General features: G+C 43.3%; 1 protein-coding gene across 4 annotated transcripts in view; it reads right to left on the bottom strand.

Annotated features, from left to right (window-relative positions):
* Positions 1 to 531: 531 nt before the first annotated feature.
* The window catches only part of LOC142573220 (sorting nexin-4-like), a 117,707-nt gene continuing 102,061 nt past the window's right edge, over positions 532 to 16,177 (bottom strand). The window contains exon 11 of one of the 4 annotated variants that reach the window (XM_075682813.1): positions 532 to 896. In XM_075682813.1, coding sequence (XP_075538928.1) covers positions 693 to 896 — 204 coding nt within the window. In that variant the 3' untranslated portion in view covers positions 532 to 692. Of the gene's footprint in view, positions 897 to 13,936; positions 14,327 to 16,177 lie in introns of those variants that run through there. The other 3 variants (XM_075682814.1, XM_075682811.1, XM_075682812.1) reach the window with 3 other exon arrangements.

The following is a 16,177-nucleotide window of genomic DNA, read 5'->3' as shown; positions in this document are numbered from 1 at the left end:
AAAGCAGGGTGACTGGGTGTTATAAAGATGACATACTGAAGGGCGTTGACCACCTGTAATTTGTTAACAGGTGCCCAAGCTACAGTACAGGAGTGTTTTTGCATTCCGCCCCCATCAGAATGGGGCTGCTATGGTCAGAAATCTAACACGGAACCGCTGAGCTTATAACACTGAGAATAGAATGCCATAGCCACTGAGCCTTTCATATCAGACACAATGTGCAGAACACTGACGAAAAATATGTTGTCAAAGGGGCTAGGCCTTTCAGCTTCCGTATGAAAGCCTTGTTCACTTAACTCAAACACTGACTGCTAGCTTGAAATATGACTAGAATCCAAAGAATGTCTGAGCCCTTTAGTTCAGTGAACAAGGCTTCTGTGTGCAAACCAAAACATCTAGTTTCTGACAATACACTTTTGGTCGGTTTTCTTTTTGTTGTGCTTCTTATATGTATTCACTTCACGACCAGATGATATGTCATCCAATTACTGATTTCACTGAGCCTTTGCAGAAGGTCCCACAACATGCTGCTCACTGTGCATGACGAGATGTTTTATTGACTCGGACATCCATGACTGACAACAAAAGACTGATATTAATGACTGTGCATGAACTAGAAGATTAAAATATTAAAAAGTAGGCAAAAGACAGAGTGGCACCGGTTCCTCCTAGAAGTACACCCACAGGCATCTTCATTGCACATCACTGCTTGTGGCAGACCTGTCCTTGTCCACAGTGGGGTGCACCTCCTCTATGGTGACTGGCAATGTGTCGGCCACAGGCAAAGTCTTGTCAACAGCTGGCGAATCAGCATTGGCACCGGTCGGTGTAGCCTTGTCCTCCAGTTGGCACATCTCCTCAAAGCATTGGCACACTCTCTCCCATATTGCGACAGACTGAAAAATGGTGGGCGATGATTATTTGTTACCTCAAAATAGAAAACAGCCAAGACATCCAAATAAAACTGGATTAAACAACTGCTCACTCAGGTATCCACTTTTCCTGTAATGTGGCATCAGTTAAAGATTCGTTACTCCTACAGCGACAAAAGATGAAGACAAGTGAGAGATGAAAATGACAGGACTACAGAATAATGATGCTGTAGGAATAAAGAACCAATATCAACTAGCCCAATTTACCACAGCGTGCAATTCTGTTGTTTTAATGTGATTAGCATTCTTTGCCTACTTTAGGCACTTTGAGTCTGTCCATTTGCCTAGCCTCCTATGCCGATACAGTAAACCAAATTGTCTACCAGCTTGGGCCACTAGGTATGTACCGGGTTCGTTTGGGCTGGTTGGTACAGCGAGACCTGGTTAATACGTAGTTCGCGGGGAACGTGGATCAGGCCTGTCCGGACAGGCCGCCATTGGAATATGAACCTGGCAATGTTTAACGCTAGAATGTCATCTAGTGAGGCGAGCCTAGCAGTGCTATTGGAGGAATTAGAGGGCAGTAAATGGGATACAATAGGGCTCAGTGAAGTTAGGAGGCCATAAGAAGCATACACAGTGCTAAAAAGCAGGCATGTCCTGTGCTACCAGGGCTTAGCGGAGAGACGAGAACTAGGAGTGGGATTCCTGATCAATAAGAATATAGCTGGTAACATACAAGAATTCTATAGCATTAACGAGAGGGTGGCAGGTCTTGTTGTGAAACTTAAAAAGAGGTACAAAATGAAGGTTGTACAGGTCTACGCCCCTACATCCAGTCATGATGACCAGGAAGTCGAAAGCTTCTATGAAGACGTGGAATTGGCGATGGGTAAAGTCAAAACAAATTACACTATACTGATGGGCGACTTCAATGCCAAGGTAGGCAAGAAGCAGGCTGGAGACAACATAGGCACAGGCACTAGGAATAGCAGGGGAGAGTTATTAGTAGAGTTTGCGGAACAGAATAATATGCGGATAATGAATACCTTCTTCCGCAAGTGGGATAGACGAAAGTGGACGTGGAGGAGCCCGAACGGCGAGACTAGAAATGAAATAGACTTCATACTCTGCGCTAACCCTGGCATCATACAAGATGTGGACGTGCTCGGCAAGGTGTGCTGCAGTGACCATAGGATGGTAAGAACTCGAATTAGCCTAGACCTGAGGAGGGAACGGTGAAAACTGGTACATAAGAAGCCGATCAGTGAGTTAGCAGTAAGAGGGGAAAATAGAGGAATTTCGGATCAAGCTACAGAACAGGTATTCGGCTTTAACTCAGGGAGAGGACCTTAGCGTTGAAGCAATGAACGACAATCTTATGGGCATCATTAAGGAGTGTGCAATAGAAGTCGGTGGTAACTCCGTTACACAGGATACCAGTAAGCTACCGCAGGAGACGAAAGATCTGATCAACAAACGCCCATTTATGAAAGCCTCTAGCCCTACAGTTAGAATAGTACTGGCAGAACCTTCCAAGTTAATCAACGAGCGTAAGATAGTTGACATGAGGAAGTATAATATGGATAGAATTGAGCGTGCTATCAGGAACGGAGGAAGCCCAAAAGCAGTGAAGAAGAAACTAGGAATTGGCAAGAATCAGATGTATGCGTGAAGAGACAACGCTGGCAATATAATTACTGATATGGCTGAGATAGTTCAAGTGGGTGAGGAGTTCTATAGAGATTTATACAGTACCAGTGGCACCCACGACGAAAATGGAAGAGAGAATAGTCGAGAGGAGCTTGAAATCCCACAAGTAACGCCGGAAGAAGTAAAGAAAGCCTTGGGAGCTATGCAAAGGAGCAAGACAGCTGGGGAGGATCAGCTAACAGCAGATTTGTTGAAGGGTGGTTGGCAGATTGTTCTAGAGAAACTGGCCACCCTGTATATGCAATGCCTCATGACTTCGAGCGTACCGGAATCTTGGAAAAACGCTAACATAATTCTAATCCATAAGAAAGGGGACGCCAAAGACTTGAAAGATTATAGACTGATCAGCTTACTGTCCGTTGCCTACAAAGTATTTACTAAGGTAATTGCAAATAGAATCAGGAACAGCTTAGACTTCTGTCAACCAAAGGACCAGGCAGGATTTCGTAAAGGCTACTCAACAAGAGACCATATTCACACTATCAATCAGGTGACAGAGAAATGTGCGGAAATAACCAGCTCTTATATATAGCTTTCATTGATTACGAGAAAGAGTTTGATTCAGTAGAAACCTCAACAGTCATTCAGGCATTACGGAATCAGGGTGTAGACGAGCCATATGCAAAAATACTGAAAGATATCTACAGCGTCTCCACAGCCATCGAAGTCCTCCATAAAGAAAGCAACAAAATCCCAATAAAGAAGGGCGTCGGGCAGGGAGATACAATCTCTCCAATGTTATTCACAGCGTGTTTACAGGAGGTATTCAGAGACCTGGATTGGGAAGAATTGGGGATAAGAGTTAATGGAGAATACCTTAGTAACTTGCAATTTGCTGATGATATTGCCTAGCTTAGAAACTCAGGGGACCAATTGCAATGCATGCTCACTGACCTGGAGAGTCAAAGCAGGAGGGTGGGTCCAAAAAGTAATCTGCAGAAAACTAAAGTAACATTTAACAGCCTCGGAAGAGAACAGCAGTTTACAATAGGTAGCGAGGCACTGGAAGTCGTAAGGGAATACATCTACTTAGGACAGGTAGTGACTGCGGATCCGGATCATGAGACTGAAATAATCAGAAGAATAAGAATGGGCTGGGGTGTGTTTGGCAGGCATTCTCAGATCATGAACAGCAGGTTGCCATTATCCCTCAAGAGAAAAGTTTATAACCAGCTGTGTCTTACCAATACTCACATATGGGGCAGAAACCTGGAGGCTTACGGAAAGGGTTCTACTTAAATTGAGGACGATGCAACGAGCTACGGAAAGAAGAATGATAGGTGTAACGTTAAGGGATAAGAAAAGAGCAGATTGGTTGAGGGAACAAACACGAGTTAATGATATCTTAGTTGAAATCAAGAAAAAGAAATGGGGGCGTCGGCATGACACGTAACGAGGAGGGACGATAACTGATGGTCATTAAGAGTTACGGAATGGATTCCAAGGGAAGGGAAGCGTAGCAGAGGGCGGCAGAAAGTTAGGTGGGCGGATGAGATTAAGAAGTTTGCAGGGATAACATATGGCCACAATTAGTACATGACCGGGGTAATTGGAGAAGTATGGGAGAGGCCTTTGCCCTGCAATGGGCGTAACCAGGCTGATGATGATGATGTGGATCAGGCATGCACAAAGCGATGTACTAATTAACTGACAATAGCACAACGGCGTAGGCTTCACACTTACTGGTCAAAAAACATGTCAATTCTCACTCAACCACACATGCAGACAAGTTTTATTTGCGAGCAGGCAGCGAAAACATTCACCTGCCGCCATGGCGGCCTTGTAGTGCAATGGCCTCCTCAAGCTCAGCAAGGCTGCAAGCCAGTCTCTCCATGAGTACTCACTTTTCTGTGTAAGCCCTCAAGATGGTCAACGCACTACCTGTGTCGGATACGGAAGGGCCATCATCCATGTTGTTGTCCATGTGATGCTGTGAAAGCACTAGAAGCTATGGGAGCTGGAAACACGTTATGGCTACCATGTTCTGACATCGCTATTGGTGGCGACAGCAGTCTGGGAAATGTCCATGTGCCACAATTTCGCTATCTATGGTCTGCACGCATGACATTTCATCAATTGAACACTAGTACGCATAGAAAAATGAAGTAAATACTATGCACTAATTATTCGCCATGCATTTAGTGACTACGGCTTAAGTGATCAGTCAATACATTAGGTTCTATAGCAACAGTGTGAGGAATTCGTCGCGACTATATTTAAACAGGAATTACGTTTTAAGTGGGTACATATTAATGAGGTTTTACTGCAGGTCTTGTCAAACAGCAGATTTCTTTAACTGCATGACACATGACCAAGATTAGAGGCACGAGACAGAGCATTCTGTCCCATGCCTCTTTTCTTCATATCGTGTCACACTTTAAAAAAAAATCTGCTGTTTGACCAGGTTTTTACTCGTAGTCATGATTCCATCATGATCATATCTTTAACTGGATATATGTATACTGTGAACGCAACACGTGCCTGACTTTCACCTTCATCATCTCTACATATCATCACCCATGCTAAATTTTCCTCATCTGTATATATCATCATCAGCTGCACAGCTTGATCTTCATGGTGGCAGCACGAGCTTGGCTAGAATAAAGCAGTGTCTTATAAGTGGTGCATGACACGACAATGCCATATCATGTCATGCAGTACATATGGATGACATAATAAGAATAACACGCATTTGTGCAATGCATGCATGGCGCGAAATGAATGCCATTATATAAATGGCATGATAAGACACGCACGCATGACATGAATGACACCTGATAATGCTTTGCAGAACTCCAAATGATGCTGGATATCCAGCCATCTGCAAAATTCTCCAGATAACGTCATTTCCCACAGTGCATGGGATCTACACAATTTTTGTCTTTCCTTTGTATTTGTCTTTTGTGCTGTAGGAATAAAGAATCAACACCAACTAGCCGAATTTAGTGCTAAAGACGTCAGAATTAATACTTGTAGCTAACACTTCATCGATGATAAAAATTAGGATGTTGTAAAAGTTCACTGACTTCATAATGCCAAACATATTTTTCTTCGTCACTTAAACAGGGCTCGTACATCTTCTTGAAGTCTTTTAAAGCCCTCGAATTAAAAGAAAAAAGAGACTCAAGGGCCCTTAAATTTCTTTGATAATAAATTCGGCCCCAAATGCCTTGAAAACTAGGGTTGGGGGCAAATTCAGAACATTCAAGGTACCAAGAAATAGAGAAACAAAGAGGGATAGGCTGGAAGGTCAACCAAATTTATAGTTTATAGCGCAAAGGACCACAGAGGAGAACAAGAAGCAGACAAGACGAACGCTACCTAGCCTCTTATGCCAATCCAGTAAACCAAATTGTCAACCAGCTTGAGCCACTAAGTATGTGTCCTGTGTATGGGCCACTAGTCCTGTCTGCTTCTATTCTTCGCCTGTGTCTCTTCATGCTATAAACTAGAAATATGTTACTGTACCAACTCGCCCAACTTTTCCTCCTTTTGCACCAGGTTAACCAAGGACATGCCCAGTTGGCTACCCCACACTTTGGGAGGGGAAAGAACAGATAAGAAGGAGAGATAAAGAAGCATTTTTAAAACAAAAAACTCCACCTAGGGGCTATGCCATGGACACTGTCTATCAGGAAACAATACTAGTAATTTATCCTGAGAGTGTCACCAAGCGATTGCAATGTGGCATGTCCAGAGCCACCAACCACAGGCTTGTTTAAATCACCCTTGCCATCATAAAGCTAGACACAGCCAGATCAAGCGGCAAATACGTGCCACCATTCTGTTGTTTTGCAAATTGGCTCACATCACTGCCATCGTGGCTCCATTTCCATACCCTAGGCTCTAAAAATTGCCTAGCAGAAAGCAAGTTTCAGCCATTTGGCATTAGCATGACGAGTATCTTTGGCTGAAGTCAAACGCTACTAACCAGCATGCCAAAGGCAATTGACATCATTACAATGGGAAAGTCAACCTAGAAAAGTGACCTGAAAAGCTTAAAGTATGTGTCCACCTAAGCAGCTATTTCACTATTTTTGAGTGTGTGGGTACGAATAAGGTTTGTTCCCCCTCCTTAAATTTTGCTATCCTTGAAATTCTTTAGTTGTCCTTGAATTTTGACTCAAATGTTCTGTACGAGCCATGTTAAAATAACTGCAAAATAAAAATATTTGGTTGTTTTCTGACGATTGTGAGATGGAAATCTACAAGTTAATAAAAATGAGTTGGGCTGAATCTGGCATACATTCCCAATTGGGTGAATACTGCAGTGATAATCCTTTAGTTTACATGATCAGCGCATTCTGCTGTTACTAAACTATAGGAGCAAGGCATTAATAGAACACACACACAGCCCCCCCCCCCCCCCCCCCAAGGAAAATCCATGAAAGGCAGTGGTCAATCACAGAAACAGCAACGGAAAAAAGGTGTAACGTAAGGTGAAGTGGTGCATCGTGAATCAGGACAGATGGACGCGAAAAAGATGAGTGCTTCCTCGTCTTTTCCGTGTCCCTCTGTCCTGCTTTATGATGCACCACTCACCATTATGGAAAACTGACTAGCCAAAGCCATTACTCTTCTATGTTATGTAAGCACACAACAAGACAGCAATATGGACTAGAAATCATATATAAATAGGTAGCTTTGTATGCAATGTGCTTTCTATGTTACGTAGAAAGTGGTTTTGGCACGTAAAACCCCAAATATTATTATTATGTTACGTAAGGACACAACAAGACATCAATATGGACTAGAAATCATATATAAATGCAGGCCGCTTAAATTCTATTTGAAGTTAAGAAGAGGCTTCAGTTTAGGGCCAACTCTGATTTCCAAATTGTAGTACTGGTGAAATGCACGAATGTGGGCACACATTAGAGAACTACTGATATGAATGAAATTCAATGCATTTAAGAGGGAAAACAAAATTCTGTCGATTGCTAGAATGAGAATTCTGATTACTGACTTCAAATATATTATAAAGATGATTAAAGATATTGAAGCGCAAGGTCTGCAAATTCATAACAGCTCCAAAAACAAATGTACAGTAAAGGCTCGTTAGTTCAAAACTCGGATAATTCGAAGTAGCCGCTGCGGTCCGTCGAGCAATGCATTGAAAGCAATATGTAACACATTCCACTAATTCACAGTGAAATTCGCACCGCCACCAATAATTTGAACTCCGCACCATCATGGATGGGGAGAGTTGCTATGCGGGCGCACAGCTTTGCTTTTTCCATCTGCGGCCCTTTGTTTAGGCCTGACTAGAAAGAGACGTGTTTGTGGCTGGCCAGGCATGGCCAATGCCTCTGTTGTATGTTGCTTCTCTCCCATGAGGCTCTGTGTAAAGCTCAAGGGTGATAAAATCGTCGCCGTGCGCCGTACGGTGTATGCACGAGTGAAAGCGTGTGAGGGTGAGCTGGCGAACGCGGCTCAATCTCGCGTGTGCGAGCGAGAAAGGGGGCGGATGCACGCCCTCCCATCGTGCACTGGTCATGGAGGTGAGGCGGAGATCGGAGGGGAGGGACGTTAATTTCCGGCGGCTGCTGCTTACTGTGCAGTCATGTGGGCACCATATCTTGAAAGCGATCTGCGACGTGGCCAAAGTGTGCACCCACATGGGCATAGGCGTAGGCCTCATCTCCAAAGTGATCCGTGATGTTTACAGAATGTGCGTAGTGTTGGTAGCTTCGTATGCAATGTGCTTTCTATGTTTCGTTCGTTTTGAAGCGAGAGCTGTACGAAAGTCAATTCGCTCACTGCTACTGCTGCGATTCCTCACTCCAGCATTTTTTCGCGAGTTTCCACGGTCATCGAGCAAGATGTGTTCATGTTTACCAGTGCGCATGACACAGTATTTGTTAATTTAGTTAGTAAGTGAATGTTTGCAAGTTTAATGGCCGATAAAACTACTATCCTTACTTCGTATAGCTGTCTACTAATTTGTTATCGCAATCGATGCTTCGCTTTTCGGACAAAACTGCGACATTTTCTTTTCTCCGCGCCAGTCGGCGTAACGAATGCGCGGGCGGAGCAAGGGCAATCTCGACGTCGCGCACATCGGACTGCGTTGGCCGCATCTGGTTATGTTGGCTGCACCAGTGGTGTAAAGTATAGACGTTGTTCATGCAAACATGACATAGCGTGTGTGCACGCATGTACATGCCACGTCGGACTATATACGTGCCTTAACTGAGCTATGTTTTTCTGGCTTTCATTAGTGAAAATTTTTTATAATTTGAACTTTCGTAGCATCCCCGCAGCTTTTACTGTATCACAATTTTGTAAACCTATCTGTTATCTCATCCAAGGTGGAAAAATATGTATTAAAATTAAATTCTGTGGCTTTACATACCAGCACCAGAATTTGATTATGAGGCATGCCATAGTGGAGAACTCCGTATGAATTTTGACCACCTCAAATTCTTTATGGTGACTTTTTTTCGTGGCTTCCGAAATCCGCATGCAGAGGTCGCTCATCTCAAGGGCCCTATCATGTCACGGATGGACTTGAGCGGGACGTGCGCACTAGCGAGCACAATTTGGTTGTGGTTCCGTGCTTTGATACTTCATGTGCACCCCTTTTTATGTGACCGGGCTCAAAGCATCCATTGTAACACTATGGCGATCTAAAAAAATGTTCGTAATGCACTTAAATGTGTATGTTATAACTGAGAGATTGTTATATTTGGGATCATTCTAAGTGTTCGACTGTATTCTATTTGATGTTATAGAGTTGCTATTCTCAAGTACTCGTACGATTCGATTAGAAAATTTTGCGGTTCCAGTGATGCTACTGGCACATGCCATTTCAGAGCAGTAACGTGGACCTTCAAAGCACATTTATGAAAGTGATTACAAACCATCTTATACGGAGCTTTTACGTTGGGCAAGCTATGTGAAAGCAGTGAGTGGACCCTATAGTTTATATACTTAATCCAAACACTAAAGATTACCCCCTCCCCCTTCATTGTAGTCGTTACTATGGACAGCAAGGAAGCGATGGTGCCTAAGATGTGCTTAAAAGGCACGTCAGTCACTTGGAAAAGCATCAAAGCACTTGGGTGAGGTACATTAAGACTTTGCAGGCATTTTGGGAACATTCAGCATGATCACACTGCTTTAAATGTATCCTTGAAAATGGACTCTCTGAAAAACAGGTATGCTGATATTACAGCACAGCATAATGTAAGCGCGGCCTCATTCTTAATCTCCCTAAATGGAATGAGCCATATTTCAAAAAAATTTTCATTTTGGCATTGCGTTTGCAATGCTGTTATCTCATCATTATAAATGTCCTGTAAACTATGTGTAATTTTGATAAAACTGATGCTACCTACCCATGTAGCATTGGTAGTTTATCTGCTTTGGCAGACAGTTCTTTCAAACAAGCAGGACCAGAAATCATCTTCTTTTTCACGATTTATGGCATGTATATTCAGATTAAAGAACTGAGTGGTCATTTTAGAGAAAACAAAGTTTTTTTTTATTCTTCAAGAATACTTCCCTTTTGAGATAATTATAATCAAATTTGAGACTCCATCAGATAATTTCACGCACATATAGGCGGGAGTCTAGTCAATGACCCTCAGCCACAAATTGACAGAACTTACTGTAGGGAAATGTCAGCCGAGAGAGGGCAGTACCGCAGCTGCTATAAGCTCTGCCAGACTTGTAGGCTGGCGCACTCAAAATCACCTATACGTCATGGTGGGTTTATCTGTGCCGGAACTTTCACCTCTGAATGCTAAATTGGCTTACTGAGTATCCAACTTCACGAAGCAAATCGTTGCCGACCAACTTATTGAATTTCTCGCAAGAATGTCCAAATAATTGCGAGGGCAGACAAAAAACAGCTTATTTATTGGGAAAAGTAATTTAGCTGCTTTTCGAAATTATATATATATATATATATATATATATATATAATCATCATCAGCCCGGTTATGCCCACTGCAGGGCAAAGGCCTCTCCCATACTTTTCCAACTACCCCAGTCATGTACTAATTGTGGCCATGTTGTCCCTGCAAACTTAATCTCATCCGCCCACCTAATTTTCTGCCGCCCCCTGCTACGCTTCCCTTCCCTTGGAATTCAGTCCGTAACCCTTAATGACCATCGGTTATCTTCCCTCCTCATTACATGTTCTGCCCATGCCCCCCATTTCTTTTTCTTGATTTCAACTAAGATGTCGTTTACCCGCGTTTGTTGCCTCAACCAATCTGCTCTTTTCTTATCCCTTAACGTCACACCCATCATTCTTCTTTCCATAGTTCGTTGCGTCGTCCTCAATTTCAGCAGAACCCTTTTCGTAAGCCTCCAGGTTTCTGCCCCGTACGTGAGTACTGGTAAGACACAGCTGTTATACACTTCTCTCTTGAGGGATAATGGCAACCTGCTGTTCATGATCTGAGAAAGCCTGTCAAACGCACCCCAGCCCATTCTTATTCCTTCTGATTATTTCAGTCTCATGATCCAGATCCGTGGTCACTACCTGCCCTAAGTAGATGTATTCCCTTACCACTTCCAGTGCCTCGCTACCTATTGTAAACTGCTGTTCTCTTCCGAGACTGTTAAACATTACTTTAGTTTTCTGCAGATTAATTTTCAGACCCACCCTTCTGCTTTGTCTCTCCAGGTCAGTGAGCATGCATTGCAATTGTTCCCCTGAGTTTCTAAGCAAGGCAATATTATCAGCAAATCGCAAGTTACTAAGGTATTCTCCATTAACTCTTATCCTCAATTCTTCCTAATCCAGGTCTCTGAATACCTCCTGTAAACACGCTGTGAATAGCATTGGAGAGATCGTATCTCCCTGCCTGACACCTTTCTCTATTGGGATTTTGTTGCTTTCTTTATGAAGGACTATGGTGGCTGTGGAGCCGCTATGATATCTTTCAGTATTTTCACATACGGCATGTCTACACCGATTCTGTAATGCCTCCATGACTGCTGACGTTTCCACTGAATCAAACGTTTTCTTACAATCAATGAAAGCTATATATAAGGGTGGCTATATTCCGAACATTTCTCTATCACCTCATTGACAGTGTGAATATGGTCTATTGTTGAGTAGCCTTTACGGAATCCTGCCTGTTCTTTTGGTTGACAGAAGTGTAAGGTGTTCCTGATTCTATTTGCGATTACCGTGGTAAATACTTTGTAGGCAACGGAGAGTAAACTGATCGGTCTATAATTTTTCAAGTTTTTGGCGTCCCCTTTCTTATGGATTAGGATTATGTTAGCATTCTTCCAAGATTCCGGTACGCTCGAAGTCATCAGGGCATTGTGTATACAGTATATATATAGGTATATATATATATATATATATATATATATAAAAGTTTACTTAATTTTGCCCTGTGCTGTACTTGACTGATACACTACATACTTGAAATACTGCTACTGCCATGGTCAACACTGCGGGGGCAGTTTGCTTTCGCTCGTCCTGCAGCTCGACGTGCTTTGTGCACCATCGCGAAGTGCAGATATATGCACATGACCTTTGACTCTGCAACGCTGTCTGATTAGGCTGTGATGAGCGAATTCAGTCCGGCAAAACCATTCATGGTAGTTACCGTGGCATGTCGCCCGCAAGCCCCAACCTCAACTCTGGCCGCCAATCTATAGCCCGTGACCTCATGCCCAATCACCGAGGCAGTTTACTGGTCCGAACATACTGGAAGCCACCTCGCTGTGACAACCTGCTGTGCAGCTGCCACCACATTTTTTTTATGGATGTATGATGCAGCTAGACTTAACCAGTGGCACTTCGTCAGCATCCAGCGTCAAAAGGTGCTGTTTAGTGTGAAGTCGACCAAAATCATAATAGCTGCCGTACATCATTTTGAAAGCCATGAAATCACCTCGCCAACAAAAAGGATGGATAGGCGACAAATTGAATAGCGGAAAAATTGTTCACGACTGCCATGTCTGTGACATCATGCACATTATGTTAAAAAATTTAATGAGACACGACACGATACAGTGTCCAAAACTTCGATTACCATTATACATTGGTCATACAGGAGAGAAGTGTGGGGTCTCGCATGGCACAATCGCTCGCTGCTGCCTGAAAAGCAATGCTGTCCCATTTCTTAAGCAACCTGCACACAGCGGGCTGGAATATGTTGAAAATAGACAACAGCCCAGGAATGAAACAGCACTAAGATCCAGGCTTAACTGGGGAGGCTTAACTCAGTCCACTGCGAAGTTAACGCAACTGCTGGTCCACTCCACGCTGCTTTTGATGGAGCGGAGAAACGTCACTTGAGGACTAATTTCCGATTTCGAAAGCCCGAGCAGCCCCTTCCGTGCCGGATGGGTGCAGATTTCTCATGTGTTGCTGAAGTGTAGCAGGATGTAGCAGGGTTCATGTCTCAGCGCAGTTCAGCATAATTGATGCAGTGGTAGCATCGCTGCTATTCAAGAACCCCTATAAATTTCTGCCGTTTTTTTGTAGTCAATATAGATGAAAATAAAAGGACATGCGGAAAAGAGGCAGGACATGTCAAGGCGCCGCACCGCAATACTACATGCTCTTGCGAAGACAGTGCCTAAAATGGCTGTATGCGTATGGCTGCTGTAGGCGTACTGCATTAAAGTTCACTGGTATTCACACAAAAAGACATCAATTTCTGTCTCCCTAGTGCCAGCAAGTCCATTTCTTCCGCCTCCTGACAAAGCCTGCACGTGTGCCATGCGGACAAGCCCATAGACCACTGTGCAGCACGCTACCATCAGGCAGGTTAAAGGTTATTGTGCTGAACTGGTTCGCGGACTGTATTAAATTTTAATTTTTTTGGACTGGAACTTAATCAAAATAAAATCGGAGCATGCTGAACCCAAACTGAACCGGGACTATGTTTAGTTAAACACTCTGACTCTCATGTGCTATCGTATTGCAGTGGTCTTAAGAAATGAGAATCTCCTCCATGTGTTGCTTCATGTATTAAAATAAAGTAGTGCATTTTCTTGAGCATTAAGTTATGTTTTAATTCAAAAACTTGCACCAGTAGATCTTATACAATGGTGCAACTTAAATATGAATAAAACTATGCGTGCTGGCATGACCAATATGTGAACTGTTTTTTTTTATGAGTAAAAGAAAAAGTGCGAAGTAGTGTTTTGAAAGAAACTGAGGCTTGTACTATTAACACTAAAGCGAAAGTCAATGCAAATGTCAGCCCCTAGAGCTTGCCATGTAAGCAGTGCAGTGTCAGCAGTAATGGTCACCAGCGTGGCCATTACTAGCGCCTCTGTGACTGGAGGTCATACGAAGTTTGTCGTTATAATTTAGTTAAAAAACAAGAGGTTAAATCCACAAAACTGGTACAATAAAGTGTGCTGCAATTTTTATTGTTACAATGTGGAGCCCGAAATACACACATTGTAGATAGCATCACTTGGTTATCATTATCATCAGTTGTCTACGTGAGAAGGCCCAGAGTGTCAGGCTTCAGGTGCCTATTTCGCTTTTGTATGCTTGTGTTCAGGCTGGTTCTACTAGCTCAGGCATGTTGTGATCAAGGTTGTGATTGTTTGTGTGTTTGTCCCGAGCACACCACACTGCAGAAGCAATGCCAGCGATGTTCCTGCAATGTCTCGTAAAAGGTATTCAGATGCCAACGACAATGACCTAACGATTCTGCTGGCCGAAGCGGCTTGAGTTGCGCGTGAGGGCAAGGTCCTTGATCTTCAATGGCTTTGAGTGAAGTGCAATGAATGTTGGTTTTCTGCACCTAAAAGAAGTGTTGATGTAAGTTTCTTTTCTCAGAATTTGCAGCTTTTAGAAAATTTAGTGTCCTGAAATGGGCAAGCATGGCATTTTGTGATGAATGTATAAGCATGCATTGTTTCATTATGCCAACAGAGTTAAAATAGGTGAATCTTGCACACAGGTGTGTCTTATATACCAATATTTTCTTCCAAAGCCCTGCAAAGTAGGGGGTGCATCTTATACCCCAGAAAATATGATAATAGCAGTAAAGGTAAAAGTTAAACCAGACACAAACACCATGGCTCAATGAAGTTGTGATGTGTAAGGTAATTATCGGAGCTTTCAAAATGGACGCTTCAGGAATAAGCCTGCTACGAAAGTACTGCATGTTCTGTGTACCCATGTCGCCTGCTCTTTTACCCGATTTTAAAGTGAAGCTTGTTTTCCGGCATCTGATGCGTTTTGATGCTGCATTGGTTGGAATGTGTGGAGAGTGGCTTTCTGATAGCATTGTCTCACTGCGGGTGATGCTATAAGCTGCAGTGGCATAGTGGAAATAAAAGCTTCACAGGCTTCATATTGCCGATGTCAAGATATTGTCAAGATGGCCTGAAACCGTATCTTAGGGCGCTGACTCTCATGTTCTAAAAAATGAAAATTTTTTGTCATTGAAATTCATTTTTTTCCTATTGCATAATAATTAAGAAACTTGTTTGCTCATCCCGTGCTGATTTTACTGACAGCGTTATATTTAGGTTTAACTGAAATATCCTAATCATATTTTGTAGATGAGGTCTTATATGTTTCTAAAGTTAGTGTGACTCTTGACTTAGGAGTACTTCTGTGTGGGCAAGTTGGCACGACATACTTCAAGGTTAAACAGCTCGAAAAGACGGCAACAACAAGGAACCCATTTACACAAGACTAGTGCTGTGCTACCAATTAATATTTTATTTTAAAAAACTTGCTTTTTTTATGTCATACAATCACCTTTGACAAGAAATGGGCCTACATTGAACGTTAGACCAATACATGTTTCTGTACAGAAGATATGTTCCTGCAGATAAATGTTTCTTTATTCCTTTGCCATCCTCAAAAGGGCTCTGAACCACCCCCCAAGCTAGGTGAAAAAACACATTCCGCAAGTAGCATTTGCAACTGTGAATATTGTTGTAGCCAGGAAGGAAGAGCGAGATGGCCAGACAAGGAGTCACATACGCACACATTTAATGGTCCCTCAGACGTGTTCTATATCAAGATCACATGCTGCCAGATCGCCGACCACACGCAGTCACGGGGAACTATGTCTCCCTGCTTTCACTAGATGGCAGCATAAACAACATCTCCCCAACAGAGCAAGCGAAGTTCACTGCAGCAGGCGGCTTCACGCACCTCCCACTTCTAGTATGTATGTGAGAAGTGTCTTGGCAACATGAACGGGCGTCTGCTATGCTGTCACTGATACAAACATTTTCTGCGTTGGTTATAGCAGGGGAATAGCGAACTAGCTGGGCTCTGTGCCTGCGTACAGCACCAGTGTCAGTGTCAACCCAGTAGGACCGAGGCTCGTTGGCTGGGGCTTGTACTGTCGCTTTGCACTTGAGGTCTGTCAACCAGATGTCGTCCCCGTAGAATAGCTCCGGCAGGTCACGGACTCCATGACGTGTGTCGAAGCCTTTCCTTTGACATTTCCGGTACTGTTCCTCGAACTTCCGAAGGCTCTCTTGATCTGGCAGTTGGGGTGTCAGCTTGGTGGAACTAAGAGGAAGCTTGGTTCTTAGCCAACGACCCATCAGTAGTTCCGCAGGGCTATACCCCTTCTTCAAAGGAGTTGACCTGTAAGCTAGAAGCGTCAAGTAAGGGTCCTTCGTCT

Source organism: Dermacentor variabilis, chromosome 2, assembly GCF_050947875.1.
Source record: "Dermacentor variabilis isolate Ectoservices chromosome 2, ASM5094787v1, whole genome shotgun sequence".
NCBI lineage: Eukaryota > Metazoa > Arthropoda > Arachnida > Ixodida > Ixodidae > Dermacentor > Dermacentor variabilis.
This window is presented reverse-complemented; position numbering and strand designations above follow the sequence as displayed.